This window comes from Schistocerca americana, chromosome 5 (assembly GCF_021461395.2).
Source record: "Schistocerca americana isolate TAMUIC-IGC-003095 chromosome 5, iqSchAmer2.1, whole genome shotgun sequence".
In the NCBI taxonomy this organism is placed as follows: domain Eukaryota; kingdom Metazoa; phylum Arthropoda; class Insecta; order Orthoptera; family Acrididae; genus Schistocerca; species Schistocerca americana.
The window spans coordinates 642382525-642398532 of record NC_060123.1 but is presented as its reverse complement, the minus strand read 5'-3'; the positions used below and the strand labels follow the sequence as shown (position 1 = coordinate 642398532).

The 16008-nt window shown below is 40.3% G+C and overlaps 1 protein-coding gene across 1 annotated transcript in view; it reads right to left on the bottom strand.

Moving 5' to 3' along the window:
- LOC124615692 (DNA methyltransferase 1-associated protein 1) overlaps positions 1-16008 on the bottom strand; it is a 72987-nt gene that overhangs the window by 44195 nt on the left and 12784 nt on the right. Inside the window, exons 2-3 of the mRNA XM_047143725.1 lie at positions 15460-15686; positions 12514-12677 (exon numbers count right to left, since the gene is read on the bottom strand). Coding sequence (XP_046999681.1) covers positions 12514-12677; positions 15460-15664 — 369 coding nt within the window. The 5' untranslated portion in view covers positions 15665-15686. The remainder of the gene's footprint in view (positions 1-12513; positions 12678-15459; positions 15687-16008) is intronic.

Here is a 16008-nt window from a genome sequence, read left to right as displayed (position 1 = left end):
CCTCCTCATTAGTTACATGATCTACCCACCTTATCTTCAGCATTCTTCTGTAGCACCACACTTCGAAAGCTTCTACTCTCTTCTTGTCCAAACTAGTTATTGTCCATGTTTCACTTCCATACATGGCTACACTCCATACAAATACTTTCAGAAACGACTTCCTGACACTTAAATCTATACTCGATGTTAACAAATTTCTCTTCTTTTTGTCTTTGTGAAATTCAGGATGAGGCCATTCACAGAAAACCAGTCAATGATACTTTTGAGAACTTTGTTCACCATATCTCCCATTTCTGAACGTATACCAGGAGTGATTACGATACTGGTGTCATCTGCAAAAGAACTAATTCTGCTTGTTGTACATTACGCAGTACATCATTTACGTATATGAGAAACAGTAGTGGACCTAAGATTGAGCCTTGGGGAAGCCCATATATAATTTCTCCCCAGTCAGAATTATGTCCCTGGATTTTGTTGGTTGAATTACTGTGAAGTACAACTTTCTGCATTCTTTTGGTTAGATATGACATGATCCATTGGTTGGCTATACCATCAATCCCATAAAACTTCAATTTATCTAGGAGTATACTATGATTCACACAATGAACAATCCTGCATATACTGGTTTGCCTGTCGTGTCTGTTATCTTTATTCTTATGACTGGTAACTGAGGGAAAGCATCCAACAAATGAACCTACCACTCATATGTCGCCACCAGAATCTAAAATAACTTTCACAGTTACATTACTTACAATTGATGTTAATTTTGTTTTCATATATTCTTTTATTTGTGTGTCATCTTCATATAATAAAACATACGTTAAACTGTGATCATAATCATACTTCATTAAGCTTGAAACGATTTGTTGTGGCTCCCTTGGTATTGCTTCAGAGGACCAAGCCTCTTCTTGGAAGTGTATTAGTTTTCCCTCTTCATGGTAGTAGCACCATTAAATGCGTTTTTGTGATAATTTTTGCTGTTGCATTTCTGTATCTATTTCCAGAATGATTATAATCATGTCCATTGCATACCCTGTTTCCTCAATTTGTAGCATCCTCTTTAGTGAGGTGAGAATCCTCTGTTCACACTACTGTATTGGTTATTATAATTGGTTGTGCTGCCTGTGTCCCATCTTTCAGCTTGCCTCTCCACTGTATCTACGTGTTCTAAATATTCCAGTAAGTTGTTCACTTTTCCCCAATCCTTTGCTAACAATCTGTCCCTTACTCACCATGGTAATCAGCTAGTGACAACCTTCAATAAATGTTTCTCTCTCATAAGATCATATAGATATTTCGTTTTGTTGAAATGCCACTCCATAAAATCTCTAAAAATCTCTATATCTGTTCAATGAACCATTATTGTAAGGTTTTGATCCTGAAAGTTCTAATCTCAGTTTCTTTTAGGCCCCCTCACTCCAATACTTAGACTTAAATGCTGTCTCGAAATCAACGATGTGAATTCTTCTACCTGTAACATACCCCACTGTGCAGGTCTGTCAAGTGGATTATTACAAATTGTATCTTATTAGTATCTGACCAGGAATTGGATAACATGCCCTCAAATATAAAACTGGGCGAATATTGCCTTAAGGTGAAAACTTAAGAAATCACTTATTTAATCCTTTGCTCAGTGTTACAGTAGTCATCATAGTTATTAGGTATTATCACATTCTTTAATAACTGGGCTTCTACTTCTTTTCCTAATTTTTCTTTGTCTCTACTAACCTCAAAGCGTTATTTGATATCATTGCATTTATGTCTGTACTAAAACTATCATTGCTATGAACTGTTGGTGTTCCTGACAATGCACATGTAAACATTGTAGGTGTATATTTGTTGTCTCCTAGTTCTGTAGTTTTAGCACGTACTGCTGTACAATGCACATCCTTAGTTAATTCAAGTTTTTATAATCTCAGTTCCAATTCATTAAATATTACTGATAGAACATCAATATTCTTGTGAGTATAAGTATATAACACTGTTTTGGTATCCATCAGTTCTTTCTCTAACATCTCAATTCTTCACACTAATTTGGCATTTCTGCCTTGATAAAATGTACATGCTCTACAGTACTGTCTTGTTTAGTTTCCACTATCTCCAACTGCCTGTCTATTTCAGAAATATGATCGAAGTCCATGTTCAATCTTGTTTCCAATATATCTATTCTGCCATTACGTTGGGTAGTAAATTCATTTCCATGTTTCTAAATTCATGAGTTTGGTGTCAATTTGCAGCAGTCTGTTTTCACTTGGGTAAACTTGTCATCCATATGCATAACTGTTCTATTTAAGTGAGCCAGCTATTGCATGACTGATGGCATGGTCAAACTAAAACAAATTTATACCTATATATTGTAATAAAGTATCTGTAGTGAACTATATCCAACTTAAGTTGATGTAAAAGTGGAATGGGTGTATGTATATTTGTTGTAATTACCTGGTTGGAATTTACTGAATGTAACAGCACTTGTTGTAACAACAGAATGTATAAGTGACACAATGACGTGATAAAAACCAACTATATTCACAAGTCATCGTCGTAATAAATACTTCACTTTAATCACCGTATTCATATGTTCACACCACTAGGCTTTACAAAGAAGGAAAAAACAATCCAAGTCCACCAAATTATGGCATTTTGTGCCTCATCACGTATGGCCACAACAGTGTTTGCTGTTTGGCACTGGTTGTTGCTGCTGGTACTGCATGCTGCCTGGCACTGGTTCGTCAAACTGCAACACCTCACAGACAGCTGCCGACCTTCTATGCCTTGGATGACATGCACAGCCACTCATCATTAGTGCTTCAGCTGTCCATATCTCGGTAGCTGTAGCTGAAATTCTTCAGTGTTCACAGGATTACTTGGATGAAATAACCACTCCGAACAGGTATTACGCACTGTGGTTCAAATTCCGCCTTCACTTTTCGTAAACGGACCCAGACTGTATGAAGTATTCTCATAATTCCACAAGAGAACTGCTTAACAACTGAAGTCAAATCATGTTGCTATAAGCAGATTTACTCTGAACAGAAATTGCAATATATGAATCTGTCAGCTTAAAAGCACATATTATTAAAATCTGTTGCATTTAACTTTTTGTGCTTTTGGCTGTACCGCTTCTTAGTATTTCAGCATCGTACAATCATTTATCTTGGACACTGAATAGTAACATCAGTACTGTCAGTTACTGCTTTAACAGCGTTACTACTGAAAGCAGAATATATAACTCCACTACAACAGTCTTGTCTGGTTAATAATGGTTTGTTGTAAGAGCACTGTTTCTTTCATACCAAAATTTTCCTCATTGATCTTGAATCTACTTATTCAGTTTGATGTACCGGTATTGCTTAATCGTCTTCCAGTTCATTTTTCACCAGGGTTGCCACATACGGGTATTCAGTTAGTTTTTAAACTACACAGTTACTGATCTTCAGCTTTGAGCAGTCTGTGGACACCTGACTCGTTGTTAAACTTGTCTTATGGCTGTTGAAGAACTCTATTCATACCCAAAACCAGAACTCAATAACTCTGATTTGTATGAAAGCTTTTATTATGTCTTCTATTACAAGTGTGATCTGAACTTAATCAGTTATGTACATTTCCTATGAACCAACTCTAAGCTTAGAAAGCAAAAAGCAAGAGTATATACATCAGCATTTACATTATTAATATTCTGGTCATTGGTATTCCACGTCATGCTTTGTGCAGAATATTCTTTGCCGCCACCGATCAGTCCATATGTCATGACAACAGTCACCATTTTAATGTTCCTGAGATGGCCTCTAAACTCATGCAGAATACCTCAAGAAAAATAATAGATGAACAAATAAACAGACCTTCTGCTAATAACAATTGCTCATTTACATTCAAAATTGGCGTGATATTTCCCCTCAATCAATGAAATGATTTAATTTCAAAAAACTATGATCAAAATACATCTGGGAAATCTTGTACTCTCACATTACCCTACCCCACAAGAGGCAGAGCCACATGTGAAAACAGCCATGCTGTATACCAATTCTGCTCCAATTACTGCACAGCTTTGTTGTCAGTACGTCTGCCCCGATAGCTGAAAGGTCAGTGTGACGGAGTCCCGTCCTAAGGGGTCCGGGTTTGATTCCCGGCTGGGTCGGGGATTTTCTCTGCTCAGGGACTGGGTGTTGTGTTGTCTTCATCATCATTTCATCCCCAATTAGGTGTGCAGGTCGCCCAATGTGGCGTCGAATGTAATAAGACCTGCACCAAGGCGGCCAGACCTGCCCCGTATGGGGCCTCACGGCCAATGGCACCATACACTCATTTTATTTCCAGTCATCATTTTATTTCCAGTATGACAAACAACAAGCTGTTCACCAGAATGGATGACCCCTGTCAAACTATGACCAAGAACAAAGCTGACCACAACATGCTCCATTGCAGTGGCAGCTTCACAACCCACCCCTTCTGTTCTGGATTCTTCTCTCCACCACCAACCTTTCTGGCATACACAGATGGGAGTTATCCCTGCAACACATCCTTCACTCCCGCAGTCCTCTTAGACTGTCTCTCTTAACCCACTGTCCAGACATTTTCCACTCTATTTCCCATTCTTCTGTCATTTCACACCCTCCCAATCCACGTCTCCTTTGTGTGCCACACCCACACTAATTCCGGTATCTATGCATCACATGCCTAGCCTGTGTAAATGCCACCCCTCCCCCCCCCCCACCTTGCACTCCCCCATTCCTAGGCAGCAAACATGCTAATTCCCTCTGAACACACCCTCAATCCTCTTGCTGCCCCCTACCTCTCTCTCCCTCTACCCACCTCATCCGACACAATCCGCACTGCACCCTCGACCACTTTCCACCAGCACAATGTCAGTGCACAGGTGTGTGTACAGGCTTTTGTCAGGTCAAAAAAGATGACAGTAATGTGATGACGGCAGGAAAAGACTGTTCCGATGAAAGACTCCAGGTATACCAAGTTGACAGTGGTGGAGTGACCTTGGCGAAAACTGCCCTGGGATGGAGCCAGACGGCCTCAAGGCTCAAGGACTGCCGGTTCACCATACATTCAAGCAGCTTGCACAGAAAGTTGGTGAGGCTATCCATATCTATCAGGGTCTTACCAGGTTTTAGCACTGGAACGATAATGCTTTCTTGCCATTGTGACAGGAATTCGCCATCACTCAAGATGCAGCTGAAGATGGCAAGGATGTGGCATGGTAATCTGCTGATAGATGTTTAATCATTTGGGGATGGATGCTGTCTGGACCGCGGTTGTGTTGGGATAACAATGTGCAAGGGCACTGAGAAATTCCCACTAACTGAACAGAGCATGATATGGCTCAATTTGGTGTGCAGCAAAAGATAAGTGCTTTTGTTCTGATAATTCTCAGAAGTAGAGGTTCATGCATAATGCTCAGCAAAACGATCTGTGATTGCATCTGGGTCAGTATTGATAGCTCCATTCATGGAAATCACAGGTATACCTGCAGGGGTCTAATATCCATAAAGGCACCTGGTCTCAATCCAAACTTGGACAGGAGAGATTCGTGTTCCAATGGTGGAGATGTACCATTCCCAACACTCCTGCTTCTGTCTTCTGATTAGTTGATGGACCTGGGTATAGAGCCATACATTGAAGGGTGCCACTTATGATGTTGTAGGGCCCGCCTATGATCTCTAATGGCCACAGCAATTTCCAGCAACCAACAAGGTACTGTCTTCTGCCGTGAGCAACCTGAGGAACAAGGGAATGCTGATGATTCTGCAGGAACAATGGTTGTAGTAATATTCCGGATCACCACATTGATAATGCCATGTGATGGAGATCAAACGGTGGTAGTAGACATGAAAGCACCCAAGTCAGCACTGATAAGAGCCCATCTGGGCAAGCATCCAGGTGAGTGGTGCTGGAGGACGTACAGGAAGAGTGGAAAGTGGTCACTATCACACAAGTCATCATGAACTCTTCAGTGTATAGATGGTAGAAGACCAGAACTGCAAACTAAGAGATCAATGGCCGAGCACGTGCCATATTGAAATGAGTGGGGTGTCTATATTCTCAACATCTTTGCCACTGCCAGTAGCCTTGGTTTCACCCCAAGAAGGCTGTGGGCATTGAAATCACCCAAAAGTAGGAAAGGTGGAGGAATTTAAGAAATTGGTGCAGCCAATACATTGTATGATACTTCACCAACTGGAGGAAGGTAGATGTTGCAAATGGTAATCTACTTCGCTGTCCTCACCCTGACAACCACGACTTCTGAAGTTACTTGAAGCGGCACAGGTTTGCTGTAGACAAAGGTAAGAACATATGTACACATTCCACCTGACACACTGTCACAGTCATTGCGATTTTTGTAATACCCCCCCCCCCCCCCCCCCGACAGCCACAAAGGTTGGGGGTCAGTGCTTCCGGAAACTAGGTTTTCCTGAAGAGCAATGCAGAAAGCAGGTGTAATGCTTAAGAGTTGTTATAGCGCAGCCAGACGAGGGAATAAACTACCGCCATTCCACAGGAGGATGATGCTCTCTGTAATCTGGGAAGGCATGAAGGGACCGAGGAGGCAGTTTATGCCTCAGGGTCATCTGCAGCCACCAGTTGAGTGCTTGTATTTATTACCATTGCTGCTGAAGCATCAGCGAGATCTAGGTCCTCGGGGGATGCTAGAATCTCCGCCTCATCCTCAGATGCGGAACTGGCAGCAAGTGGTGGTATGGGGGTCACTGGAGTTTCTTGTTTCTTACCAGATCTCACTTCTCTTTAGGGGCTTGCTGGGAGGGCTTCTCTGAAGTAGCGTCAGGTGCAGATGAAGAGTGTGAAGCCCTTTCACCAGCAGCTTGTGGCTTCTTCAGCCACTGGCTAGTGTCCACTTTTGCATGGGGTGAGACCTTGGGGACCCTTTCCATGTGAGAGGGGGTGGAGGAGGCTGTTGCTTCTCTGGCTGGGGGGGACTGATGATGTCCTCAGTGTTTGGGGGGACATAGCTCTCAAAGTAGGTGCTATGGGAACAACACTGAGGGCCAGTTGTTGGAGGCAGAGACAAAGGGACTATCGTCACTGGCAAGGTCAATGTCTTTGTAGCTGCAGCACAGGAGGAGGTCAACCGAATGGGGTCCAACTAGTCACATTTCTTTTTAGCCTCTTGGTAAGTCAGCCTGTCTGGGCTCTTGTATTCCATCATTTTCCTCTCCTTTTGAAGAACCATACAGTCCAATGAGCAGGCATAGTGGTGTTCTCTACAGTTGACACGGGTGGGAGGGGGGCACATGGAGTATTTGGATGCAATGGGCATTCTCAGTCTCTAAATGTGGTGAAGGAACTGCACCAGGAAGACATGTGCCCATACTTTCAGCACTCAGAGCACCACAGAGGGGGAGTAACGAATTATCCTCAAAAGTCAAGATGAAGGCACCGGAAGGAACCCTATTATGTTCTGGTCCCCTATAAATGCGTCGGATGAAGTGAACACCCTGTTGTACTACATTGGTGTGTAGTTTGTTGTCGGACTGCAAATGGGAGGTCTCAATGAAAAATAATCCTCTGGACCACATTTAGCCTTTTATAGGGAGTCGCTGAAACGAGAACGCAATCAACAATGCAACAAGAATCAGCTTAATTTTTCAAGGAGCTCCTCGACAAAATAGGAGTGATCCATGAGGAAACTCTTCAGTTTCGATTTGAAAGTGCGTAGATTATTGCTAAGATTTTTGAATTGTAGTGGTAGCTCATTGAAAATGGATGGAGCACACCTTCCCGACACAAGAGTTAAGGAAGTCCGATCAAAATGCAGGTTTGATTTCTGCCGAGTATTAACTGAGTGAAAGCTGCTTATTCTTGGGAACAAGAAATGACAGTGAGGAGTATATATACTGAGTGGTCAATGTCAAAATACCCAGGCTCATGCACAGGGTCGACAAGAGGTTCGTGAACTTACACCTCTTCTTGCTTGAACCACCTGTTTCTGACTCAAAAATACCTTTTAGAATGGGAAGAATTACCCCAAAATATAATACCATATGACATAAGAGAATGAAAATATGCAAAGTAGACTAATTTTTGTGTCGAATGATAACTCACTTAAGATACTGTTCGAATAGTAAAAATGGCAGTATTAAGTCTTTGAACAAGATCCTGAATGTAGGCTTTCCACAACATCTTACTATCTATCTGAACACCTAGAAATTTGAACTGTTCAGTTTCATTAATCATATGCCCATTCTGTGAAATTAAAACTTCAGGTTTTGTTGAATTGAACTGAGGCTTACTGTGATTTAGTGTTAGTTTATTTTCTACAAGTCATGAACTAGGTCAAGAACTGCACTATTTGAAACCGAGCCAATGTTTCACACAACACCCTTCACTACCAAATAGAAATATTTTAGAGTTACCCGTAATACCACTCAGACCCCACATCACAGCCATTCTCAACATCGTGAATAATGACATTTTGCTGTCCATTGCTAAAGTAAGAGGTGAACCAATTGTGAGCTATTCTCCATATTCCATAATGGTCCAACTTCTCGAGCAATATTTTGTGATCAACACACTCAAATGCCTTAGTTAAATGAAAAAATATGCCAAGTGTTCGAAACCTTTTGTTTCTTCTATAGCCCTATGTTTCCCCCACGGTGTAGCCAGGGAAGAGAACAATTTAGGATCATACTTCTCAACACTGAAGTATAACATTCCTTTCTTAGAGACTGCTGGGGCTATTCAGCCATCAGCAAAAGATGACTTGGTCCGCCTCACTGCGGGTCATCTGTTCTGAGGCCACCCACTCTGACCAGGGACTCCCCACAGGTGCCATCCAGCTTCAACAACGGCCACCTGGCACGATGACTGTTGTCAGGAGTGCTGATGCCCCATGAAGCTGGGCATCTACTGCTTGGCATATGTGGGGAGTTTGCTGCTTAGACAGCAGCAGTGTGATTCCTGTGTTGTCAGGGGGCTACAAGTAAGAGGGTACATGATGGCCCCTTGACAACGGACTGGCTACTGCACTGGACATTGGGTGTGAAAAGATTCATTATTATCATGGGTGCAGAAGATGGCAATGCACAAGGTATGTAGATTACGCACCCTGTAAGGTGTCCTTGCCCAACGGCTGGATTACGAGTGGAGTTACAGAGGCATGAGAATATTAGGCGCACAATGGATACATGATGCATCACATAAAGTGACCTTCCCCACATGGCCCACACTTCTGAAAAATTTGGAAAATGTGGAGGTCAAACCCTAATAGGCAACCATAATACTTCAGGCTGGAAAGTAGGAGACTCCTTTTAGTCACCTCTTATGACAGGCAGGAATAACTCCGGTCGATTCTGACCCTTGAACCAGCAGGCAAAGGACAATTTAGACAAAGTCACACCAATACCCAAGAAAGTAAATAGGAGTAATATGCTGAATTACAGACCCATATCACTAAAGTCAATCTGCAGTAGGATTTTGAAACATATCGATGTTAGGCACTGAAACCCTCATAACTCAATCTGTCTGTGAAAACCTCATAATTACAGCAACCAATAACTATGTGACCAAAGGGAGATTTGAAAGTGCATGGATTTCTCTAATCTGTCAATAGCTATGATTCTACTATATAACTACACATGTAGCAACTTTCTGTATCACTTCATATTATTCTTTAAGACACCATTTTTACTTCTCCTGTAAAATTTAACAAAATGCAGTTACGTGGCTTTCACTGGCTACGATCGATATACTGTGTTCTAACGTCATGAATTACCTCAAAGAAAATGATTTACTAACAAACAGTCTGCAAAGATCCCCACCCCAAAAATTTTTCTTGTGAAACAAAACTAGTTCTTTATTCTCATAAAGTAATGAGTGCTATCTCATAAAGTAATGAGTGCTATCTCATAAAGTAATGAGTGCTATCAATAGGGGATGTCAAATTGATCGCAATTTTTTTAATTTCCAGGATACTTTCGACACCATTCCTCACAAGCGACTTCTAATCACATAGCATGCCTATGGAGTACCGCCTCAACTGTGTGACTAGATTTGTGAGTTACTGTCAGAAAGGTCACAGCTTGAAGTAACTGACGGAAAGTCTCGAGTAACACAGAAGCCATAGATGGCATTCTCCAAGAAAGTGTTATCTACATAAATGACATTGGGGACAGTCTGAGCAGCCCTCTCAGACTATTTGCAGATGATTCTGTCATTAATTGTCTTGTAAAGTCATCATATGATCTAAACCAATTGTAAAATTATTTAGACAACACACCTGTATGGTGCAAAAGGTGATAATTAATTCAAAATACTGAAAAGTATGAAGTCATTCACATAAGTACCACATTTCTGGTAAATGATAAGTCACACAAATCTAAAGGCTATAAATTCATCTAAACATTTAGAGATTACAATTACGCATAACATAAATTGGTATGAATACAAAGGTAATATCATGGGGAAAGCAAACCAAAGACTGTAATTTATTGGCAGAACACTTAGGGAGTGCCACAGATCTACTAACGAGACTGCTTACACCACATATGACCATCCTCTTCTGGACTATTGCTGTGTGGTGTGGGAGCCCCATCAGATGCGACTGACGGAGAACATAAAAAAACTTCAAAGAGCAGCAGCTCATTTTGTTTTATTGCGAAATAGGGGAGAGAGTTTCGTGAAAGTTCAATCACCAATATTCTGTTGGTACCCACCTTCATAGGGAGACACGATAATCATAATAAAATAAGAGACATCAGAGGTCACACAGAAAGATTTAAGTGCTCATTTTTTCTATGCGCAACTCATGGGTGGAACAGTAGAGAAATAGCTTGAAGGTGGGTGAGTGAACCGTCTGCTAAGCACTTAATTGTGAATTGCAGGGTAATCAGATAGATGTAGATGGAATATTTCATAAAAGGAATTACGATCCAACAGGACAAAAATGGTTGCTTGTGCTCCCAGCCCATTTCCATCTATTCGTTCTAGAGTATTTTCATGATGCTCCAACATCAGGTCACCTGGAATTTATGAAGACCCTTGACAGAATGAGAATCAGATGTCATTAGCTAGTGGTCTACCAAATTGTCAGACATTTTGTAAGCCACCGTAGAGCATGCCAAAGATGAAAACTTGTGCCTGGCACCAATTCCTTCATTTCACATGATCAGAATTTGACCCCTTGGAGAGGTTTCTCAAGTCAACAAATGAGAATAAATGCATGATAGCATACACTGACTACCCCACCCACTACACTATCACCAGAGCTGTGCCCACTGCTGAAGCTCCAGGAATCACCAGGTACATTGGAGAAGACATAATCTTGAAGCATGAAGCACCATGCGAATGATCTCTGATTGTAAAAAAGTGTTTCAATCGAGACTCGTGTCGAATCGGTTTTGCTATGCAATGTGGTCCACAGAATGAGAAAAGCCTACCACCTAATGACAAATGACATGACAAGACATTTTAATAGTATGCTGGCAGATATTACATCAAATTACATCGATGTCAAACAGAAAGGTAGAGAGACAATACTGTCTGTCATGACTATTCATATAAAACAAGGCACAACAGGGCTTTACAAGCTCCTCACCATTTTTCCTGATTTGCTGCTGCGAGGTTGAAATAACTTTGTTTCCATTTCAACCCAATTATGCTCATGATGATTATAATAAAACACTCATCACCAGAACTGCAAAAGCAAGAATAATAATAATAAAAATTACAGTGCAGCTTTGACCTGTATTGGATCCTAACCCCTTAAGTCACAGATGGCGATCCAACAGTGTGGCGATAAAAGTGCAGAGACACTGTCTATGTCCTCTGCATTAAGCCCCATCATAGTGCTGAGGAGCATTTCAACAGCAGGGGCTTCCCATACAAGAAACATAAATCTGTCCAACAATCATGATGCCACAATGGAAGCAACTGTATTTACTCTTTGCAGTGACCACAAGGACATAACAATTCAATGAGAATGCAAATATCCATCAGCGCTGCCATACTAAGGATGACTGGTTAGATCCAGAACCTGGAATCTGCATTTCAGTCTGAATTAGCATGCTGCTGTTTGTGCGGAAGGGGAGAAATGCCACGTGCTGTGCATATCCACTTTGGTGAAGCAACCATAGTCTCTGGCTGGTGACGTGCAGGCCACCCGTACAATACTTGCCTCCAGTGAATACTTATCAGTTGATGCTTCTGATTTGTGAGACTTGCTTATTTGTGAAATTTTGTAATTTGCTAGAACATTACTTATGTGTATAAGAAGGAGCACACTATGCTTAGGCAGTTGGTTCAGCTCTGCAAGTGCTTCATATGTGTCCAGTAAACGTGCTTTCAAATTGAACTATTGGTTCTTGTTGGCGACCATGCTCTATAAACTATAATGTGATTCTGGATTCTATGTGATAATACTGTAGAAAAATGATGCTATAGTGAGTTCTTACAGGAATACTATAACACTTTATAGGGATTAGTGACAACTATTAGCAGCTTCAATATTATCACATAGTACAATGACTGAAACAAAACACAAACACTTACCTTATTAAACTTGGCAAATGGGTAATCCTTTCCTTCATCAACAGTTCGACGCCAGTGATGAAACACTGCTCCGTCAGTGCGTGCAGGGTTTGTGAAAGGCATCCACTTCCATGGACGTACTTTCCGCATTCCAAGTTTAGCTTTCATTTGTTTGTAGCCCTGTCCTAAAACAGATATCAGACAGCTTTCTTTAGCAGTAGTAAGGCTACAAAAATGTTTGGATAAAATTTGATAGCATGTTGCTCAAGTGTTGTGCTAGGAAGCCAGAGGTCCAGAGTCTGAGGTCTGTGCAATCCTGGGGATTTTTGGAGAATTATGATTTCTATATCTGGCAATATTTTGTGAATGCAAAATACAAAGTGCACTTGATGCGAATTCTACATTTAACTGAAAGACAGTAATTGGCTGAGCTTGCCATGTGGTTATTGTACAACAGTACTGAAATTGTAAAGGAAGTAAAAAATGTCTCCCTGTATATGGCAAAGTTTACATCATTTACCAGTATTATTATTTGTCCTCCTATTGTATTATTAAATGAGTGTGGGAAGAACTGTTAGTTTACCTCCACATCCTGTCTGTGAATCTGGAATACACTAATTTTACTGTCATAGTCATTACGTGAGATGTATTTGCCCCCCCCCCCCCCCCCCCCCGAACATCATGTGACCACTGGTATATGCACGTACACATGCTGGAAAGGCATATTGCCTCCAACAAGCCCTCGCATAGAGAGCACTGCAGCACTAAAGCAACATTTCAATTGACGATTACTGTTATTTTGACTGTAATATACACTAATTTTATGTGACATTTCTGCTTTAATTGTACAACGATGGATCTTTCAGAGTTTTTGAAGCAGAAATTTGACACAAAATTTGTAGTAACGAAAAAAGAGAATGGCAATGTAAATTTTGGGAAGATACAATGTAGTTTAGTGGGTGTTTTCAGTCACACTGCATCTGTTTGCTATACTTCAATAAGTACTTACACTCCAGAGGATTACGGTGTCATGTTAAGAACAGTCGAAAGAGAGAATAAAGTATTAAAAACCTTAAGTACACGTAACTCAAGTACGTTATTAGGGTACTGGAGTATCCTGTGAATCTCTTGTGGTCATTATAGATTTGATATTGTTATTCCACTCATCTAGGTGAAAACAGATGTTCAACAAGATGATATCTGTATTAATAAAATTGTTTTGTCATTCACATCATGAGCACTATAGAAATCTCTCCAGTTCACATGTATGAGCAGTCCCTTTACATTATTAATTTTTGGTTTATTAACTACCCACCCATAATCAGACAATAAATTTCGTATCTTGATCAGTATTATGAGTCAACAAGAAGAACAACATGCCTAGTTTTACAAGTTCATTAAATCTGTATCCAAAGGAAAACTCACATGAGAAACTTCATAATTATGAGACTTAAATGCTGGCCTATACTTACCATCAGCAGGCAAAATTCTTAGTACTGTCAACAGACACACACACAAGTACAATACCTTTGTCTTCCATCATCCTCACTACGAGTGGGTTCCTCCCACTCTGTGTTTTAAAGCAACTTCCTTTCCTTCCTGTTCTTCCCACAACCTATCCCTCTTTCCTTCCCAAGAAAAGAAATATTAGTCCCAAAAGCTAGGATATTTTCTTGTACTTTAATATGGGTCTGTTAGCAGTATTACGAACTTTGCCTGCTGCAAGTTAAGTTTATTAGATCTGTATCTAAAGATATTACCAGTGTCTTTTTAAAACATTTAGCTATCCAAGTAAGAACTCAACTGAATGACCATGTTTCTGATTCTAATAAATGTTTACCGGGAGAGTCATCAGAAAAGCTATATCACACTCACCAGTGGCCACTGTTCCTGCCTTGTTTTTCTAATTTAAAATACTAAATAAATCAAAAGAACTTCAAGATGATTTATGAGAACATTAAAGTTTTCTAGAGATTCTCAATACACAGATAACTTTACAAAGGATTTCTTATTAAATTATTCTTCTGTCACATACGCTTCTAGATGTTGCTCTAAATAAAATTTATTGACATCAATGTGGTTGAAATTTTGCAATATAAGGAAAAGATATATTGCTACTTACTGTAAACATGACACATTAAGTTTCAGACAGGCACAACGAAAAGCCACTTACACATTAGCTTGCAGTCAAAACCTTTGTCAAAAAAAGAAACACACACACACACATTCATTCATACAAGCAAGCACACCTTATGCACACATGACGGTCACCTCTGGCAGTTCAGACAGGTGTGTGTGTGTGTGTGTGTGTGTGTGTGTGTGTGTGTGTGTGTGTGTGTGTGTGTGTGTGTGTGTGCGCGCGCCCTTTTGTGGCTAAGGCTTTGCCTCAAAGATAATGTGAAAGTGTCTTTTTGTTGTGTCTATCCGCAACTTAATGTGTCACTTTTATGGTAAGTAGCAACTTATCTTTTCCTTATATTGTTGATATTCCAACTTGGAGATTCCATTCCTTGAAATTCTGGTCATTCTAATGTGGCAGTTTGTTCTCTCTCTATATCTACTATTCAGAAGTAAGATGCTAACCTACCTCATGCACCATTAACATACGTGTACCAGTGGTCACATGATGTTCAGGGGCCAAATACATCTCACGTAATGACCATGACAGTAAAATTACTGTGTTCCGGGATCACATACAGGATGTGGAGGAAGACCAACAGTTCTTCCCCCATCCATCTCATTATATGACAAATAATAATACTGATAAATAATGTAAACTTCACTATACACAGGGAGACATTTTTTACTTCCTTCCCAGTTTCAATACCGTTGTACAATAACCACATTTTTTAGCTATATTTATTCCCAACGCTCTTTTTATTCCCAACGTTAAAGCATTCAAAATTTCATATAATGAAGAGAGATCAAAATGACAAATATCATGTAAGGAAAAGTGTTAAGACATACCCATGTCTGTTGGGAAGACTGGAGGAGCATCCTTATTGTCAGTATAAAGTAGAGCGAATACTTCACGATGCATTCCTTCTGGCCGTTTTGAGACCTTTGGAGTGAATGGCTTTCTCTTTACCTTCTCAGGTCCCAAAATAGCCTCTTTTGTTATTTCAGGGGTTGGAGGCCTTTCAAGCTCCAATATGTCTCTGACGTCAGCCATCACTGAAAACAGTTAACTGCACCTAAAAGAAAAAAAATATTTTAAAAAGATTACACATGAACACACTTTATAATAAAATACAATTAATATAAATGACGTGCATTCCGCCAACCAATTTTATGTGATGCAGCATGTGGAAGTTGCGGGATTGGGACGGGGTACTCCTGTAACCAAAATATCAGGTACGTTCTGGTACGTCTGATGTTGATTAGATAGGATGAAAAAGATTTGCATTCGTGAAATAGTAAATTAGTATCATTATTGTTACAGATCTGAAGATGGTTCTGGATGAACCGAAACCGGTCATATGAATAAAAATTTTGCAATCAAGATGGATTATAAGT